At 37.3% G+C, this 19,247-nt stretch overlaps 1 protein-coding gene and 1 long non-coding RNA gene across 25 annotated transcripts in view; one reads left to right on the top strand and one right to left on the bottom strand.

The window, feature by feature from the left end:
* Positions 1-7,159, top strand: part of LOC126044665 (uncharacterized) — a 41,119-nt gene extending 33,960 nt beyond the window's left edge. For both annotated transcript variants that reach the window (XR_007507744.1, XR_007507745.1), the window contains 2 exons: positions 548-618; positions 3,964-7,159. This is a non-coding gene — a long non-coding RNA (uncharacterized LOC126044665). The remainder of the gene's footprint in view (positions 1-547; positions 619-3,963) is intronic.
* ANK2 (ankyrin 2) overlaps positions 1-19,247 on the bottom strand; it is a 379,623-nt gene that overhangs the window by 51,094 nt on the left and 309,282 nt on the right. For 13 of the 23 annotated variants that reach the window (XM_049814665.1, XM_049814670.1, XM_049814664.1 and 10 more), the window contains 5 exons: positions 17,830-17,974; positions 12,423-12,525; positions 11,719-11,822; positions 8,109-8,150; positions 7,170-7,205 (listed from right to left, as the gene is read on the bottom strand). In XM_049814665.1, coding sequence (XP_049670622.1) covers positions 7,170-7,205; positions 8,109-8,150; positions 11,719-11,822; positions 12,423-12,525; positions 17,830-17,974 — 430 coding nt within the window. The remainder of the gene's footprint in view (positions 1-7,169; positions 7,206-8,108; positions 8,151-11,718; positions 11,823-12,422; positions 12,526-17,829; positions 17,975-19,247) is intronic. The other 10 variants (XM_049814671.1, XM_049814680.1, XM_049814683.1 and 7 more) reach the window with 2 other exon arrangements.

Below are 19,247 nucleotides of genomic sequence, written 5' to 3'. Positions count from 1 at the left end.
ACTGACAAGTGCTATCTAAGAGTTCTTTACAGAAAGTCTTATCTTGCAGTAGTGCTGCTATTGGTAAAAATACCAGCAGTCACTAATCAATGTGAGCACATGTATATGTACCTATTAGAGACAAAGCCAAGTGCAAATATCACTACTCTGTACCTGCAAGCATCTATATCGTAAAGTTGGCACTCTTTAAATACTTTACAAGCAAATCTTACTGAAGAAAACTATTTATGACTCAAGAACGTAAAGCCAATTCTGATTGGAGGGGTTGTTGGGGTTTTTTTAGGTTATCTATATAATTTTTCTAGTTTTTTGATAAACTCATTTTCAACAAAAATGGATTTAAAAAAAAAAAAATCAAATTTCTCTCTGGAGTGTGTGGATACAATTCCTAATACATCAGTGGAGCTAGCACCTATTTGTATAAAAAACCCAACACGTCATTATTGTCTGAAGACAAATTTTGGACTTTGGTGAGATGACAGTAGCTACAGTCACTATATAAGAGGTTTATTTATGAATTTTTGTTTTTCTGTGTTACTTTGCACAGCAATACAATGTCCCAGTGGAAAACTTACAGCTGCAGAAAGCCATCTACAAGCAGCCCTCTTCTAGCATGAGGTAAGTTATCTTATTTATTTCTTTTTCTTTGAAAGGGAGAAAAACATTTCATGGAATTTCTTTTATGCTGAACCTTTTATACTTCCATATATAATCAACAGGTAGATTTTTGACAGGTTTGTTACAAATATTGGGGACATTCTTGGGAAAGGTGTAGAACTACTTCAGGTTTTTTTACTGGTTTATGACTTAGGATCATGCCTGATGTGGGATGGGAATGTCAGGTTGCTGGAAGTGAAAATTAGATGAGACAGAATGGTATCAGGCCTACTTCTAGCCACTAAAATAGAATCATCACATGGGGAGTCGCAGAAATGCTACTGAAGGACCTGCAATAGAGAAAAGCCCTTATAACATGAGTAACAAATACAGGTATTTTTCCACTGTCCCCTTGACCATTCTGTGCAACAAACATTGCATCCATTCATTGTCCACACAGCTACAAGTAATTCCACATGCTGTAAAAACACAACACTCAACACACCGTGCAAGTCAGAAAAATGGATGATGGAGAGGAGCCACAAGCGCCAGTCAGAAGCACACCATGCACCACAAATGCCAGTCTTTCTCACACATGCAGTCTCCTATTCTACTGCCATTCATATACCTCTAGATTTTGTTTAGTGTAAAAGTCTGGGTAGTACAACCATTATCTCATTCCTTAGAGGTTGGTGTTTCTGTGGTTTTAACAAGGGGGAAAAAAAGAAAATGAAAACATTTTACAGCTTTGATTCCCTGAGGATTAATTTAGAAAAATGGGAGCTTCCTTCATAAAATACATACTTTATACATTTTAAAGCATGGATGAAAGACAAGCTTAAGAGATACTAAATGCTCAATTGTTGCAATAATGCTCTGTAGCTTGCACTGCGATTTTCCTTTAACTGTATGAAGTAGTGTTATCAAAGTGGTTCTGAATTATGTTTCAGAGAATCAGTCCAAGTGTCTGTCATAATGGTTGCATTAGAGGTAGTTAATAACACTGAGTGCTGAAAGAAGAATTTCACATTTTGATGCTAATACTATGAGCAACAGAAATATTACCCCCACAGTTACCAGAAGCTAATGAGAGCACTTACTGAATTAAATGAGCATTCACATTTTTTATTGTGTAAGCTGTCATGAATACAATTTTTAGGATTCAGATATTTTCATTATTGACATAATACTCAAGACTGTATACTTTAACAACAGGATCACCTTATTTCGCTGTCCATTAGTGAAATATTAGTGCTAGGTCATCTTTCTGTCTTATGTCCTCCTTAGCTTATCTCCCCATGTGTCTCAGCAATGCCAAAACCACTGTTAAGTGCTAGAAGAGTATGTACACACAAAAGGTAAGGGTTCAAATCAAATAATCTCCCTTCTGACCACAATAATGGGTTCTGCTGCTTTTAGTATCATGCTCTTTCTCCGTATAGTAATTCCCTTCAGACTAACAAAAAGATAAGCAGAGTGCTGAAATAGCAGTGCCTTCTCATAAAGCACACGTTACCCAATTAAGATAACTAGCTTGCGGTGTAGAACCAATACAAAAGCTCAAGAAGCAGTTGTCATCCTTGATTTTGACCATCTGTAACAAACTGGTATCTCACCTCACACACAGTCATAGCCTTGTGTTCCCACACCTGCAAAACTTGGGATCTAACACAGATCAATTAAAAACTGAGTGTGGCATTTGTCTCTAGTAAACACTCGAGATGCAAAGGGATACCTGTGTGTGTTGAGGCCTTAAAGTTGCAACTCTTTCTTTCAGTTTAAGTTTACTGAACGTGCCTGGTGGGTCAGAGAAAGGTCTGTCAGTGAATCTTTGGCAAGGTCTATCAGTCAGCTGTCACTGAAACGAACTACTGCTCCCAAGAGTGGAAGAACAGGCAAATACAAGTATCATTGGAAGGTGGACACAAAGACAACAACAATTAGGATAAAAACAGTAGGACATTATTATGCACTATAAAAACAACTCTTTATATCATAAAAAAGATCTAATGTATTTACTAAATAATGAGACACAATCTGGCAAACAGGAGTGTTCATCACAGTATACACCACAAAATAGACTTGTGCCATATCACTGAAACAGACCCCCAGATGAAACAGGAGATTCCTGAAGGGTTCTGTGACTTCTGGTTGAGTCTGAAACCATCTAAGAAAATGCAAGTACCTTCAACTGCTGGACAGCAAATTCAGGCAAACATAGATTAGTATGAGGACAGCATAGAAGGATTAGTGCCAATTGTTATAGTAAATATGGAGAAGCTGGTTCACAAAACCACTTATATACTACTACTATGAAATGTCCAGAAAACAAATTTTGGAGAACTAGCACGAATATAGCGCAAAAGAAAGAAACTGAAGGGGAAAATTCCTCAGCTCCAGAGCCATGGCATAAAAGTCTGAAAGGATGGTACACTGATGCAGGATTTGTAGAGCTGACACAAATACGTTCTTTTTCCCCATAGCACCCTGTTTATTTCCCAAACTTTTTGCCATGTTCATTTTTTCATCCACTTATTTAATCCAATTTCTTTTCATCCCTGTTTCTAAATCAGCACGTTTCACATAATTTTGGATATGTAATAGAGTCAAGCAATTAATTCATAACAAAGCATTTTCTGAATCATAGCAGCCTCTTTTTCTGCCTATTTGCTACATAATAGGGCATCTGGATGGTGACATTACTGTTCGAGGACTGGAAAAGCTTTGCCCTTTTGCAGGACTGTGTATATCAATATACAAATAACTGAGACAAAACAAAGGCGTGACATAAAACATGCTTTCTGAAATGTGCATTTAGGAAAGTGAAAAAATTGTATGACTAATATATAGGAAATGTAAAATGCAAATTAATTATTTTGTTGCCCGCACACACACGCATTATTTTTCCTCTCTCTAATGTTTCTTTTACCAGATGTTTTTAAGTGACAAGACTGAGATAGGAAGAGACTGTACTCAAATGAACAAACAAAACTAGCAGCAATAATTGGCAGATTGAGCCATCACTCTGGGAATTGGTACCTTTTCATTATAAACTCCCATGGTCAAGAACAAAATAATATGTAATACTAGCATATGAATAACCCTAACATCATATATACTCCCTGAAGCTTAGGTGCAGGGGTGCTTCTCTTATTGCATGCAGAGAGACAGTGCTTTGCTTTACGTCCCTCAGAGGCACCCGTTCAATCTTTGCATCGATCTTCCCTGCTCTGACTTAAAACTTCTTAAGATCCTCCTTCTGCAAAGGGCGCTGGGCACCCTCTCTGCTCATGCTAACTGGACAGTGCAAAAAGTGACTTCTGGCTAAGCAGGAAACACAGAGCTTACTCCGTGTTCCTTTTGCAGGAAGCACTGCTACAAGCGCTACCAACCATCTGCGTACAGAGAATGAAGAAGAGAGGGCTCATGGAAGAGAAACACAAATGACTGTGAAGAGTTGGGGGGGGTGGGAGGGAATGTTAATAAAAGGGATTAAAGGGAAAGCTCTTACAGGTTATCACTGGAAGAGGAGAAGAAAGGAGGCATCCTAAAACAATTAGGCTGATAAATGTTCCTTACGTGGTTTTGTGATAATTTATTATAATATTAAAAATTAAAGAAAATGTAAAAAAACCCAAAATAACTTACAGGAACTCCATGTAGATATAATACAGTTTTCACAAGGGGTTAAAAATGGCATAATAGGGGAAGGAAAACCTTAGCAAGGACTAACTATGGTTAAGAGAAATGAGGTGAAACTGAGGAGAGGGAAAAACTATATAAATAGGAGAAAACTTTTGGACAGCTGATAAGTAGGAAAACATTCCTGTGAGCCATTTAAAACAAAGGTGGCCAAAATAAGTGAACTGATTGATCAAGCAATGCATCAAAATTACATGTACTTTCCATCAGCAAGAGTCTATTTCAGAACATGTTTTAAATGTACTTCCTATAATAACTATATATAGGAGAAGCATCCTTCTTCAGCAGTGACTTTGGTTTATCTTGGCAATCCATGGCAACAACTTAAATTTCAATTAAGTGATGATTCAAAAATCAAACCAGGTTATGGGTTAAAGCAGCAAAGTCAAAATTTGTATGTCAGGGGTGACTAGGGCAATGAGATGATCTTTCTCAGTACTAAGACAGTCTTTGAGTAAGTTTCGTTTTCTGCCAGTTTTAAAGGTTCAGTTAGAAATGATGCATGACACAAACGTGACCCTGAGAGTCTTGCAGATTGGATCAATACTGAGCTTTCCTGAGATTTAGCAAGGTGGAGGTCCAATACAATAGCCAAATCAATGAAACAAATTAGGTTTTGGGAAACTGTTGCCTTCTCTACTTTAAACAGAATGAAGGGGAAATCCGGAAATTTTTTAAATTTTTTTTTAAGAAAAAATAAAGAACAAAAGTAATTCTTTTCTAGGAATAAGTTATTGACTGCAGGGGGAGTCTACACATGCTTCTGTTAAACACATGGTTAGCAGTTAGATCAAGCATCATCCATTCTCCTCTAATTTAGCAATATTTACTCATAAATTAGAGAGGCCACTTCATTCCTTTTAATTTTAGAGCAATTAAAAACTACATACTTGCCATATGAAAGGTAACTATATCAAATAACATTGGCTACAGCATCCTCCTGGTTGAGGACATATCTAGAAGGCCCCTAAATCTTTCAGTGTGTTTCCATGCCTTCTACAGAGAGCACAGCAAACAGCAATGGGTTTTCTAATGGGTCCACTTGACAAAACACATACTATATATATGCATTGGGTTTATCCACCTTACAAGGACAAAAAGTTGTGGTGTATTTTCAGGAAATATTTGTATTCTGGATCTGAGCCTGAATTATTCCCTTTGCTGATTTTATTCATATGGAATTAACTTGGTTTTATTCTACATCTATGCTCATTTGAAAGATAATATCAGGATGAACAAATAAAATAAAAAAAAGTATGCATAAATGCTGGGGGGGGTGAAAGAAGATACTTATTGTGTGATTTGTGAAGAATCACTGCTATGTAAATAGCTTTGCAGAAGAGTCATGGTTTCAGGTGGCTGCAAATGCAAGCATGTTGGCACTCAAACGCACTTTCTCATTCTGCAGAATCATTGGAAGAGCCATGCAAACCTAGCATCATGAAGTGTCTTTCTAGAACAGGCAATAGTTCTTTGAACACACAAAACCAGAATAGGCAAAATCAATACACCACCACTTTCATACACTCAGTTCAGGTATGAGTATTCTCTCAAACTAGCTAGGCAGGCACACATGCTCTCATCAGGTAGCAGGAAACAATAAAAAGCTCTAACTAGAGCACACATCCATTGTAGACAAATTTAAGAACTTTTCTGCATACATTATCTTAATTTTTAAAAGAAACTGGGAAACAAGGAGATAGCAGCATTCAGTGTTAGTCACAGTGTGAAGAAGCAAAAACAAACAATCAGGGTGCTTCAGCCATTGTAAAGTGTTCAGCTGGAGAAGGAAAACTGATAGAGAGTCTGAAATTAAGAAAAAAGGCCTTGATCTGGCTCCTGCTGAAGTCAACAGCAAGTCATTTAACTACCTCAGTGTGCTTTCCATCAGGCTGCAACTATGCCATACATAAACAAGGCAAAATGCACTTCGGAGGAGGACAAAAGACATGATCCTACGCAGGAAACCACTAGAGTATTAACTTATGGTAACATTCTCTTCACTGCATTAGTCAACTAGAGAGAGTCTGAGTGACATGACCTAGAAATATGAGTTTGTAGTTTGGGTTTTTATTTTGCCATTTAATAATTTTGCACAGTGGAACATTTAAAATTTTCACCTTTCTACGGTTACGGTAAAGGAGATGAAGAGGTACTGTGCCAATAAACACTCAGTTTGCCAAGTGAAGATGATTATCTCCTTTGGGAAGGTACTGCTTCAGATGTTCTGTGCAGGATGCAATGTGCCAGTGATTCAAACACTGATTAACCGAGGTCACACAAAAAAACGCATATGGCATGAAAAATTATATATACTGGGTCTGTGCTGTTACTCTAATAGTTCCAATATGGTGGCACAATTTGGAAAATGTGGCCTAGGGAGTGGCTCTGCAGTATTCTTTACATAGACAAGTGAGATAAAAGGCCCACGTTGTAACACGACAGGTGAAACTAAACCTCTCTACAGTGGTTTGTGTTGGATTGGGGGGGGGGGGGGGGTGTCCTCCTTTTTTAATAATATTAAACCATGCCACCAACAGAGAGAATGTCTTGTTAATTAAATCAATGGTTAAAACAATCTAGGAATGCATAAGGAGCTTTGTTAAGATTTTCTGCAGTGGACTTATGTGTCCAGTATTATTTTCTTATAGAGGACACAGCAGATGGGAGAAAGTAGACACGCACTATATAAGAAGAGAAACAGGGCCATGTGTAACTATTACTGCTAGTCAGAGTAGATTATTTTTTTTCTCTTGGCTAACATGCCCTACCAAAACACTAAAGCATCCTGAAGTGAGGTAAGAGAGGAGGATAAATAGGGTGGGTAGGAAGTGCAATGTATTAAAGAAAAAAATTATGCAGAAGTTCACCTGCTGTTGTCATGATCAAGACATGGAGAAGAGCATCTGCAATAGAATAGATGATTTAACATCAAAAAGGAAAAGAAAGGGCAAAAAAGAATGAGTTAAATGAAATACTGAAATACTGGAAAAATGAAACAGATTTCTAAATTAAACAGATGAACATATACACATATATGCATATTCATTGCAGGTAAGAAGGTAGGAGTGAGTATGGAAAATAAGCCTACATAAACATCCTTTGTTACAAATAGTTAACACTACTACAGCAGTAAAGCTAGTGATCTGCTTTCTCTACATACATTCTCAAACTGCAAGTCAGATACCTAAAATGTACAGTTAGACTCTGAATAAATCTTTCAGAACAAGATTAGGGGAAATGCTGCTTAGTTTAGGTATCCACATGTAAAATTTAGACCACAGTATATAAAAGGGTAAGGTATCTACGGTAATTCCAGCCAGTGTTTCTGATAACACAATAAAACATGATTTTCTTTTCTTCAAATTTCCTATCAATACATTCTGTCCTCCACTTTCTTCCATTTCAACATGTTTCTTGTCCTCCTTTTGTTCTGCACTACCAAATGACAAATTTCAAACTTAGTTTGACCTGTTTAGGCTCTTAGTAACATGTCACATGGCCAGTGAGTTTTCTGATGTCGCTTTTTATTATATATATCTCCATTGCCATTTTCTTCCACTGACATGAACAGCTATTTGCTATTAATGAAACACACCTGCTGTTTTTCCTTATTGTAACTTTCTGAATAAAGGTCATAAAGGCTACAGTATAATTTGAAATCATTTAGACTTTCAGATTTTAGAAATGACTATCAGCTGGTCGCTGCCAGGTCCTGTTTCCATAACTATTTCCAGGAAATTAATCTCACACTGGGGAAAACAATATTATAGATTCAAAATACAACACTTGAAATATATTTTGTTTACCTTGTTAGCAAGGATCCAGTCTCCTTTTTTGCAGACATGCAGCTAAGAATGATAATTCACATTATTTGTCACAGTTCAAGCTGCCCACTCCCTCATCCTGCTCCCTTTTTCATTGATGGAAGCAACAACTTGCAGAAAGGTAAATTCACTAATAATATCCCAACTGTTTAATTTTGTCAGATATAAGTACTGATACACTTGGATCATCATCTGTTAGTCATATAGGGACTTCTTCCATCAAATTATCTAAAAGAAATCAGTATCTTTCATTAAATAGAAGTTTTACTGTGAGCATGTCAGAGGTGGAAAAACTGCAGAGCTGCTACATATCTTGCTCTAGAACACAAAAGCAAGTTAATATCAAAGCATGAATTCAAAGCTCCTTCCTCACGGTGCCACGTTCCTGACAATGTCAGATTTGCCTCTCATACTTCTACATATTTGTCAGTAAAATTCTTAGAAATATAATCTATACAACTAAATTGTGGACTTTTTTTCGCTGTATCACCAGAATCCAGGTATGAAAACAACACAATTTTGCACATAGTTTATACTTCAAAATCTTGCAGTCAGCCTTATCTTTACCATTCACACTGAACTGCTGTGGGTGCTAGAGACATAAGAGTATGATACTGTCAAGCAATGTCTAAATGCTGCATGTAAAAAGAAATCTTTCTGTTTGGTGGGTTTTTGCCTCCCAACTTAATCAAAACGTGTGTTCTTCCACCACAGGATATTGTGAGGTATGAGATTAAAACTGTGAAACACATCTGCATTTATGTAGGCATTAGTTCTGTCTCTCATAACGCTTCAGCAGGAAAGTATACATAATATCCCCTAATATTACCAGCAAAGAGATAAAACTCTATCTTATTGCACATTTAGCACCCAAACTTCCTGGCATATTCAGAGATCCTTACCATTGCTCAATATGTAAGATCAGACAGTTTTATCAGGAGAAGCAAATCTGATTTGCTGAAAGGAAGTTTAAATGCAGGAATTCATACTTTTTCCTTCAGCCAATGTATGAAACTATCTGGAAACTGTTAGCTGTGTAAAATGACCAGGAGATGTTTATGTTGAGATTGTGAGCACCAAAAGACTGCTACCTCTTAAGAGAGAATTATTTTATTGTTTTCAAATTAGCTGCCAAAGACTCTGACCAAAGAGCTTGCTTTTCTTTCCTTATTGATGAAATTATCAACATATTGAAACGATAGTAACATATAAATTTCAAATGGATGGTGAAAACATTTTCCCCTTCTGAAATTTCAGGCAAGAGACGTTTTGGTTAGTTACACAAAAGCTGAATTACATGCCTGTGAAATTCCACACCAAGAGAACAATTCTCTATAAATTTATCCTTTTGCTTGGGGGTGTTACACTATAATCCACAGAAACACTTCCCTACAATGGGAGATCAGTAAGAACCCAACAACAATTTGGGGTTAGCCACTTAAGTAGTGCAGGGAGAGAATAGTGTCATTTTTTTCTCAGATTGCACAGAATACAAAATTAAGATCATCTGTGGCAAATAAATTACTGTCCAATACTTTGCTGATGTGTTACTTTATAAAAACACGGTCTGAACTCAATACATCTCCAGTGTCTTGGGCAAAACCAAGGCCATACCCTTGCTTAAAGCCACTAACAATGTTTCTATAGGATTTCTTTTCAAACACTAGGAATTTTCTTTCATGACAGATATATACTACTTCAGTGCATGCACCTGAAATGTCAGCAGTATTGCTAGTTCATAAGAACCTAGTAATAGTGTGTGTCTGTGTATGAAGGAGGGTGTAGGTGACAAGCGGGGTATAAATGACAAAAATACTTGTTGTTGTTCCAGCTAAGTGAATGCAACAATCATGCACACAGTACTTCTACAATTGTTTCACTTTTAAATTAAGGTCTTACAAGCAAAACTTAATGTATTTTCCTAAAAAAGAGATGTAAACAAGATGCAACCCAAGAATTTATTATAAACTTAATGACTTGCACAAATCTAAGCAAGATAAAAATGAAGCATTGTACAGTCTTTTCCAAAGGCTGAGTAATCATTATTACAGGTTTCTTTATTACAATATTTAGTGGCAAGTTAGTTGGTATGTATAAAAAGGAGAACATAATTTGTGTTGTGTTAAATGTCACTATTTCATAGAAGGCTGCAGGAAGCATTGCTCCTATTAATATCAGATATTCTTATTTATCGCTAGCATCCTGGTCATCCATAAAGATCTAAATATCACTAATATTTTTTAAAAGAAAAACACAAAATGATTGCACATCCAAGAAAAAAAATGCCACCTTTCCAGAAAGTACTTAGTTCATCCTCTGCAGTCACTGAAAGGACCTACCTTTCTGAAAGTGAAAAGTAACACATCCTTTGGAAAAAGCCTGTAAACTATTTAGGGTTAGGATAAACCACCAAAACAATTTTAAAGCTTACATACTGACATATATATAAACACATACATATTGTTCACATTAAGTATTTTCATTTAATTTGTTAGTTTTAGAGCTCAAGAAAAGCAAATCCAAACAACACTGGTCATAGCCAAATATCCTACTATCAGCCAACAAACTTCTCATATATGTCACAAATCACTCAATTTGCAGTCGCAGTTACGACAACATTGTTCCTCTTCTAGAGCGGGACTGCCTGTCATTCCAAATGAGTCTCCCATGTTATTTTATGAAAGATAAGGACTATCAGATTGTTGCAAACTCATTTGAGATTAACAAAACAAAACAAAAAAAAACAAACCAACAACTTTCTCCTTGTGACGTCCAGCCATGCTGCATACAACACAGCTCTGCAGAAATAAAATGCTTTTTCGTGACATCAGTTTCTTATTAATGCATCGGCATGTGCCTCATCAAATGTGACAGCAGGACACAAGTGTAGAATTCAGCGTAAAGAATAAAATTACTTAAAACTCTGTAAGAGCACTTAAAGGAAATGCACTCACAGATTTTGAGGCCAACCAGGATAAGTTTTGTACATAGGAATTCAGCTGGGCCTGAGTTTTGACCCGTCTTATTCCATTTCAATGAGCTTGCCTAAATGCAAATGCTTATTACAAAGAGTCAGTTGTGAGAATACATGAACATAGTGGCCAAATATGTGTAAAGCACATGATGTTTAAGTTTCTTGTCTATTACACGGTTCATGTAATTTAAAATCCTTGGCTGCTTTTTTCAGTAATCACAACAAACACTAGAGTTGGTGCTTACCTAAACTACTTCACTAGCATAGGAAGTACTCACCATCAGGAGTGATTAGGCCCTTGGTCTCAATTATTACTAACTTAAAAAAAGGCACTGTATTTATTTCTCCATAAAATTCACACAAATGCATGTGCGTGTACCAATTATTCATTCCTCTTGACCTTGACTGAAAGCTCACTGACTTGCAATGCTTTCAGTGGCTAGTCTTGGTACTCAGGCTTGCTTGACTGTCAGAGCTTAAGAAATCATAACAATTTATTGACAGCTCTAGAATGCAATGAATTAAAATATAACTCCTCGTTAAGCATTAGTTGAAGCTGCTGCCACTGCAGGTACTCTGTTTCTCCTTTTTTGGTATAATGCTAATGGATACACTCACCCTGAATGAATAGGGCTGGAAGAAAGAGCCACATTGTCCAAGTTTTCAGGGCCCCAGCTTAAGCGGTATGAATTCCTTTCAGCTTCTTTGGCCAGAGTTGTTACCTTGGTAAGCAAAAAACCCTCCTTTTTACTACAATAAAATTAGTTTAACAACCAAACAATAAGAAGATGTATTTTGCATAGTAGTGCCTAAAGCATTTAAAATTTTTTTAAAAAGAAAACAAAGGAGTAATGATTGTGTTAAGGTATTAGAAAACCCTTATTGTAATATTTTGTACTTGCTCAAAGTAATCATATGTTAGTGGTCCCAGTGAAATGAATGCTGTGATTTACCAAAGTGGCGTTTCCTAAATCTTTTTTTTTTTTTTTTTTTAACTACAAGCATGCTTCAGGATAGTATGTTTGAGGGCAATGGCCTTGAGTTCATTAGATCACCTGAATATTTAGCCCAATGGCTGTTAGCATTACTCAAAGATCAGTTAAAATGGAGAACATTATAAAGAGCTTATCAATTTATTATGGAATAGCGTTTAATATTGCACAGCATAATAGGCCATAAAATATCAATAAAAATGAGCGATTTATATTAAAATAAACAAAGCAGCACACACGATGTGGTATCACTAGTACAATCTAAACTGCAATCTTTTTATATTTCTGTATTTATCGAACCAATAAGTGAACTTAAGAGAATTTGCTTACCTGCTGGCTGGGGATTACAACCGTATCGTCAATCATGGCACTGTCCCTCAGGTAGGAGGCATGGCTCAATGTGTGGGACCTGTCTGAACTGAAGGATCGCAGGCTGGTAGGTTGGTTGGATGCCATAGCAATATATCAGCAGTACAGATGATGTTGTAAAGGTGTCATGATAGATCGAGTGGGAGAATGAAAAAAGCGTGCTATTAGCAATATGATGCAGCTTCCAGGGGGAGTAGATAATAGTCACGGGGGGAAAAACAGCTTTACAAATCTGTGTTATGCTACCTTTCTGACCAAGGGCCACAAAGTCTTTTGACTGAATTATTTACTTCAAAATGCAGAACCTAGAGACTGATCTAGGTGACAGTTCATTTTATACTCATGAATACTTTGTAATTGGCTTTGTGGCCTGATAGTTTCCTTATAATAAAGGGCATAAATTTCTTTTAAGTATGGCTCTTTGGAGAAGTTCTCTCTTCTGCTACGTCACACAAGCAAACCACTATGGAAAACCAGAATGCTAACATCAGAAGAAAAGCTGAAATGACTTTCTGAAGCTTTGTCATGATCGACTCTCTCCCCTTAAAACTGTAAATAAGTAAGCTTGATATTGTCCCCTGGAAGGTACACACAGCAAGGTGAATTGTGGCCAGCCGCAAGCTCCTGTGTAAAACAAAATTCTTCCTCTGTATGCTAACAGCATCTTTAGACAGGCAGTCCAAATGTGAGCACTGTTTTCTTTGTAAGTACACACAGCTCTACAAAAAAACTGGTTGCTGTAGCAATGAGAGATGCAAGGCAGTAAATAAGCTGCTTCCAAGCACTGGCTCAGAATGTAACTGCAGAATCCACTAGCAAAAAGCAAAAAAGACAAATAAGACACCACAGAAGGACATATTGAGGTAAATGGGGTTTCTGCTACCAAATACCACTAGTTTTGTCCTTTAAACATTTACTAGCAGCATTATTACAATAGTGATTTTTAAAAACAGATCAACCACCTTCAGATGCTACACATGTGCTCTGTGATATTGTTCTGCATCTTGAGGAATATAGTACATATAACTGAAAGAAGCAGGTTTTTTTTCACGGCTTACACATCCATGAGTAGTACTCATAATGACTAACACACTGGATCAGAACAATAGGCCGTTTACCTAGATATGCAGACTTTTAAGGGATAATTCATTTTCAGTAGTTAGCAATAAAAAAAGACATGTACTTTATGGACATGAGATTCAAGTGCTTTAAATGCAGATCTTGTGGATTCTGATTCAGAACAGTCAGCCTTCTTTAACAATAGCTACATTCACTCAATAATTTTTTTGATCCATTTTCAGAAGCAAGTGGTTATCTTATTTTTCTTAGAAATACATGACATTGAAGAATAACCAATGCTACTGATCATTGACTTATACCAGTGGCCTATTTAGCATACTAGGTGGATTGTACAAAACTGAAAGCAAAGATAGGTATTATGCAAGTATCAGCCTTAGGAAAGTCTTGAGAAAAAAACAATCCAATAATAAATAATCTCTCTTACATGTCATGAAATGTCTTTCACCCAGACAAGTGGAAAAGGTGAGACATGTAAGGCTGGTATTATTGGAATTATGCATTTCTGGAATAAAATTCCAATTCCATTAAAACAACCAACTAAATTTCAATAGGGACAGAAGTTTACCCTAACTGTCTGCATATAACATTTCAGAAAAAAATTATGAAAGGGAATCTTGACTGAAGAGTATTTTGGTTACATATTTTAGTGTGAATTAGGTAGGCAGAGTACACCTTGCTTGTTCCTAACAAGAGTACGTCAGTGAACATTTGTTCTTTGGTTGAAAAATAAGCCTCAGTGGCAGACCCCATTTGCCATCATTATCCTTTATTCATTTCAATGTTTGACACTTTCAGAACTGCTTCGCTGTGCCATGCAATGCTTGTAAGAGGTTCACCATCCAAGTTGTAGGTTCTGCTATTCAGCTAATGTCATGTCCTTGATAGATACTGAATGAAAGGAAGCATGTACTAGATTTGACTGGTTATCTGTATGGTGATTTTGTCCATATTCTCCTGCAATTACCCAGCACCACTACTGCCACCACTACAAGTATCTCAGCACATATCCACTATGTAGTACCTGTACATAAGCTCCGGTAAATATCCAATTGGTTGAGGGTATGGACTTTATCTACAGGCAAGGTATGCACAAGCATGACTGAGGTCTGCAGTAAATTAGAAGTCTAGATTTCCTACTGCACTTCATTTCAAAACTAGTGTTCAGATGACACAGCCCCTCTTCTGTGTGCTGTACCAGCTTAATGAAGAACAAACCAGTAGTTAAAAGGTCTGTACTTCTGCGACTTAGAAATAAAGGTACTGACTGAAACAACAGTCCAGTTACAGAAGTGTAGTGGCACTGAACAGAACTTATTGTTTATTATTGTAATAAGTCTTCAGGAATCCTGTAAAAAAAACCAAAACAAACACCTAAAACACAGAGACAACTAAACAACAAAACTAATGTCTACATACAGATTCTTTCCAAATCTGGGGTTGTGGGGTCAATAGCGCTCTACTCAGCCCTAGAGACTGAACTGTGGAACCCAAGAACGCTGCAAAGCTCCTGAACATAAGAGTGCCTCTTGCCCATGTTAGGTAATGCACGGGTATGTGTCACCCACCTCTTCTAAGCCCTGAATAAAGCCCAGGTGGTATCCAGAAAGTAAGAGCAGCACACTCTAGCCAAGTTTCTAATCTGGATGACTGGGAGGCCATGTTGCAGTACACATCCACTTGCCAGCCTAGACAGACCTCTAGCAATCTCTAGTCCAGCTGAGTGTATCTCTTGGTGCGGGAAGTGTATGTTGTTTCAGAAGCTGGGAAAAGAACCTGGTATCATTGAAAACTGCATCAGTCAGCCTTGAAAACATTTCTCTATTTAAAGACTGAAAGGCTTCATCACACTTGTCATAGACCAGCAAGGTGGAAGGGATTGAAAATGAAATGGTGTCTTTTCAAATAGTGGTGATCTGATATGGCCCAAATCAGTTCTGGCTCTCAATATCCAGAGGGAGAATCCAGCTAGAGTAGTCCATTCTCTTAAATTTTTATTCTACCACTGTTTCTCCACACAGAAGGAAGACAGCTAACCTCCCCAGCAGCATGGTGACAGAAAGACAGCTACCAGCTGTTGTGATCTAGTGCAGTTTTCCTGATGCTTGCTAACAGTATTTGTACAGGAATCAGGGAAGTTTCTGTAGGACAGTGGCTATGTCATACTATGACCTTTCTAGACAGAGGGTACTGTTGGATCAATATTCACCACTACGTATCATGCTCATTTGAGACTATATCTCAACAGCAGCGTCGTTCATTTGGTTCTCCAAAACAACTTTCCGGCATACAGCAGGCCTCCAAAATGGATGAACAGAGACAGGTGCCATAAAAGGATAGAGAGACAACATGTTTTCATGCTATGTAATACCTACCTGGGCATGGTGCTAATGAAAGCATATGAAGAAGAATGAAGGGGAGAGAGAAATAAAATAAACAGGGAAGATGGTTACAAAAGAAAGAGATATGTTTTTAAATCAAATTGTTTAATGCATAAGATAACATGAGTCTAGACTGCTAATACTATTTTGCTTTACTGAATTTCTTGAAAAACCAAAGTCAGTTTAATGCAATGAAAATCACATTACAGCAAAACCAAAATAATTTAAGCAGTCTCTGTGAAAATTCTTACAACCAGTAGCCTGACAGTGACAGAAAATGAGACCATGGAGTTACAAAGATGTACTTTTTTCTTTCATTCTTTCTCTCTTTATAATTTTGCTTCATTTCAATATATTCATGCTTGATACAGGATGTGAAATAATTTTCATACAACACAAAATAAACACATCAATTACATGCCAGTGAATTTCTACTGAAATCCACTGACAGTATTTAAAAGCTAAAATATTCTAAATGGGAGCAGAAACTAGTTTAACACTTGCCTGCACAATCATTTCTATAAAATATCTTAAAATAAAACAAAAAAAAACCACCAAAACTTTGTACCATTGAAAGTGTGTGATAAAAGGTTTTGATTTTTAGGAAATCTGATGTAGTTCATAAACATCCTCTGAGACTTAAAAAGCCACACAGTCACTTTGTTTTCAGTGGATTCACTGGAGCTGTCTAAAAACCAAGAAAGACTCCAAGCTTTTAAGACCTGAATGATGAGGGATTTACACATGCTGTGAGGCAAACCAAACTGTTTCCTGGCATCTTTTGTTCCAGGAGCAATTCATAGCCTACTGAAGTAAACAGAATGGATCCTACTGATTTCACTGAGCTTCAGAAATGCTGCCAGAATAACAACCAAGACTGGAAAATGAGGTAGGTTAAAAATTCCTTCTGTTGCCAAGATCTCAATTTTTTTCTTTTTTTCCCTTTAGTGAATCCCAATTCTAAAGGCAGTAAGTCTGGAGACATTACTGATTTACACTAGACATTGTCATTTTCAAACAGGAATGCCCGGGTAGCCTATTCTGAACTAGAACTGTGGGTGTTAACCTGCCAGTTTGAGCCTACACTTCTGCTCACTAGTAAAGGCTCTCATTTTGAAAAGGGAACTCCATATTTTTTGTAGACTATAGTGACATTGCTAAAATGAAATAAATAAATAAAAAAAAGATTAAAGCTGCAGGCATTATTATTCCACAAATACGTCTACGGTTAAATTCAACTTGTTAGATATAAGCAAATGAGTAAGTTTTCTGGACTGCACACACCTTCTTTTTTCTAATGGTTTGGGGTTTTTTATTTACAACATAAATACAGTGCTGTGCCAGTAGAAGGAAACACTTCTCTTTCCTGCTAAGTCAACCATGATGAAACAGAAAGAGTCAATGTGCTTGCTGACAATACACTCACTGCTAATCCAATGCAGGATGACCAGGTCCATTGCTCTTTTTCTTATATTTATAGCCAGCAAATTTCTCTAAAAAGTCAGCTCACCTAACGCTGAAACACCCTGTCCACCTATCCACCCATCGCCTGACTCATGACAGGAGGCGATGGGGATGATTCATAAACCCTTTCCATAGACAGCTATACGCTTCTTCCTTTGCCTGACCACAGAGACAATAAAGCAAGCTATGTCTTCTCAAGAACCAAATAAGAAACACAAACAAATTCTTCATTAGACTTCGAGTACAGTATTAGTGCTAAATGTACTCATTTCTGGACAGGTCCTACAAAGTGGTGACTGCCACACTGACATCCCTAATAAAGAAATGTTTGACAAGTGTATCCCATGTCTCCCTTGAGTGAAAGACCCCGAGAAAGGGATTTCAAACATGTATAACAAAATGCGTGCAGAATTATCGTGAGAAAAGATACGTGTCCAGGCAAATACCTGTCAGATCGTCCTCCTTCCAAGCTGTACCTTAGGTAGTTCATACCATCTAAGAACTGGCTGCTTGGTAAAGAGTCATCTCCTAGTTCTCTGAGGTCTTCTGGCCTAAGGTACTCTCCTCCATCTCCTGTCATTGTGTCATCACCTTTAAACCAATCACAGAAGGGATAGAGATAAGCACACACAAGTTTGATTTCATTTACATGTTGGGATCTAACAGCTGGATGGCACAATAAACACGAAGGCATTTTCCACTCAGGAAACACTGCAAACCACAAGCAATTAATGTATTTAATGAAACTGGCACATCAAGCAGGACTTGGGGGGGGGGGGGGGGGGGGAATTGAAATCAAGGTGATTAATCAATTAGATTTCATCTAATTTTTGCTGTTGCACATACTGGTAAGAGGCAAATTTCTTTGCTGCTCTGTAAAGCATGGACTCTCTGTTCCTTTATCCATTTTAGCACTCTGGTCACAGCTACACTGTATCACAGCCTGACAGTTTATGATTAAATGTAACTACTTACTTGACTGTAAACTATGTTTTCAGCTGAAAAGGTGTTTTCTGTGGCCTTATGCCTGATAGTTGCAAATCCTAATTTAAACTCTCCATTGTCCAAACTCCACATCATATGAGTCTGTCTCACCCATGTTCCAACATCATTCTGTGATCAGCAAAAAAATTCTTTTTTTCTAAAACATGGCAATATCCAGAAACTGGAAATAAGCTCACATGCATAGATGGCAATGATCATTAATCAGAAAAGTAATTAATCATGAATCAAAGCCTAAATGATCATAGTAAGCTTTTTGCATAAACTCTCAGTAACACGATTTAATATTTTTTCGATCCAAAATTATTTTCCCCGGGAAATTCTGTCTATATGAAGTCACAGTTTGCTTTTCCCCCACAGACTAACAAAACAGATTACATTGCCAAGCAACATGTAGATGTTTCTTTTCATTCCCATTTGCAACACGGTTTCTCTCCACAGTTTCTGCCTGGAGATTTCAGTCACTTTCCCAACAGTTAATTACTACTGCATGAGCCTCCTAGAGGCTTGGTGTGCCCCACAGAACCGCACAACATGACCCTAGGCCACTGATACCTTCAAACTTTCTCATTTTCTAAGCTGCAGGGGCAAACGACAAGAACCTGAAGCTCAGTTACATGAAGGAGGCTGCAGCTGTTACATAGTAACAGTCTTCAAGCGGCTACACATTCCAGCTGCAGTAATTCACCGCGATATGCTGAGAAACACGAAGGATTGTAAAGGTTAGGTAAGTGGTATCCGTACTGTTTCAAACAGAATTCATTTGGGCACCAGGACAGTTGCCACTTGTGTGATTTGAAGTCTTAATAAAGCAGAAATCACAAAAACCAATTACTGTTACTGTTGCTGTTTCTGGTAGAGC

The sequence above is a fragment of the Accipiter gentilis genome, chromosome 12 (assembly GCF_929443795.1).
Source record: "Accipiter gentilis chromosome 12, bAccGen1.1, whole genome shotgun sequence".
In the NCBI taxonomy this organism is placed as follows: Eukaryota; Metazoa; Chordata; class Aves; order Accipitriformes; family Accipitridae; genus Astur; species Astur gentilis.
Note: the sequence above shows the minus strand (reverse complement) of the source record. Positions and strands in the feature narration are given on the sequence as shown.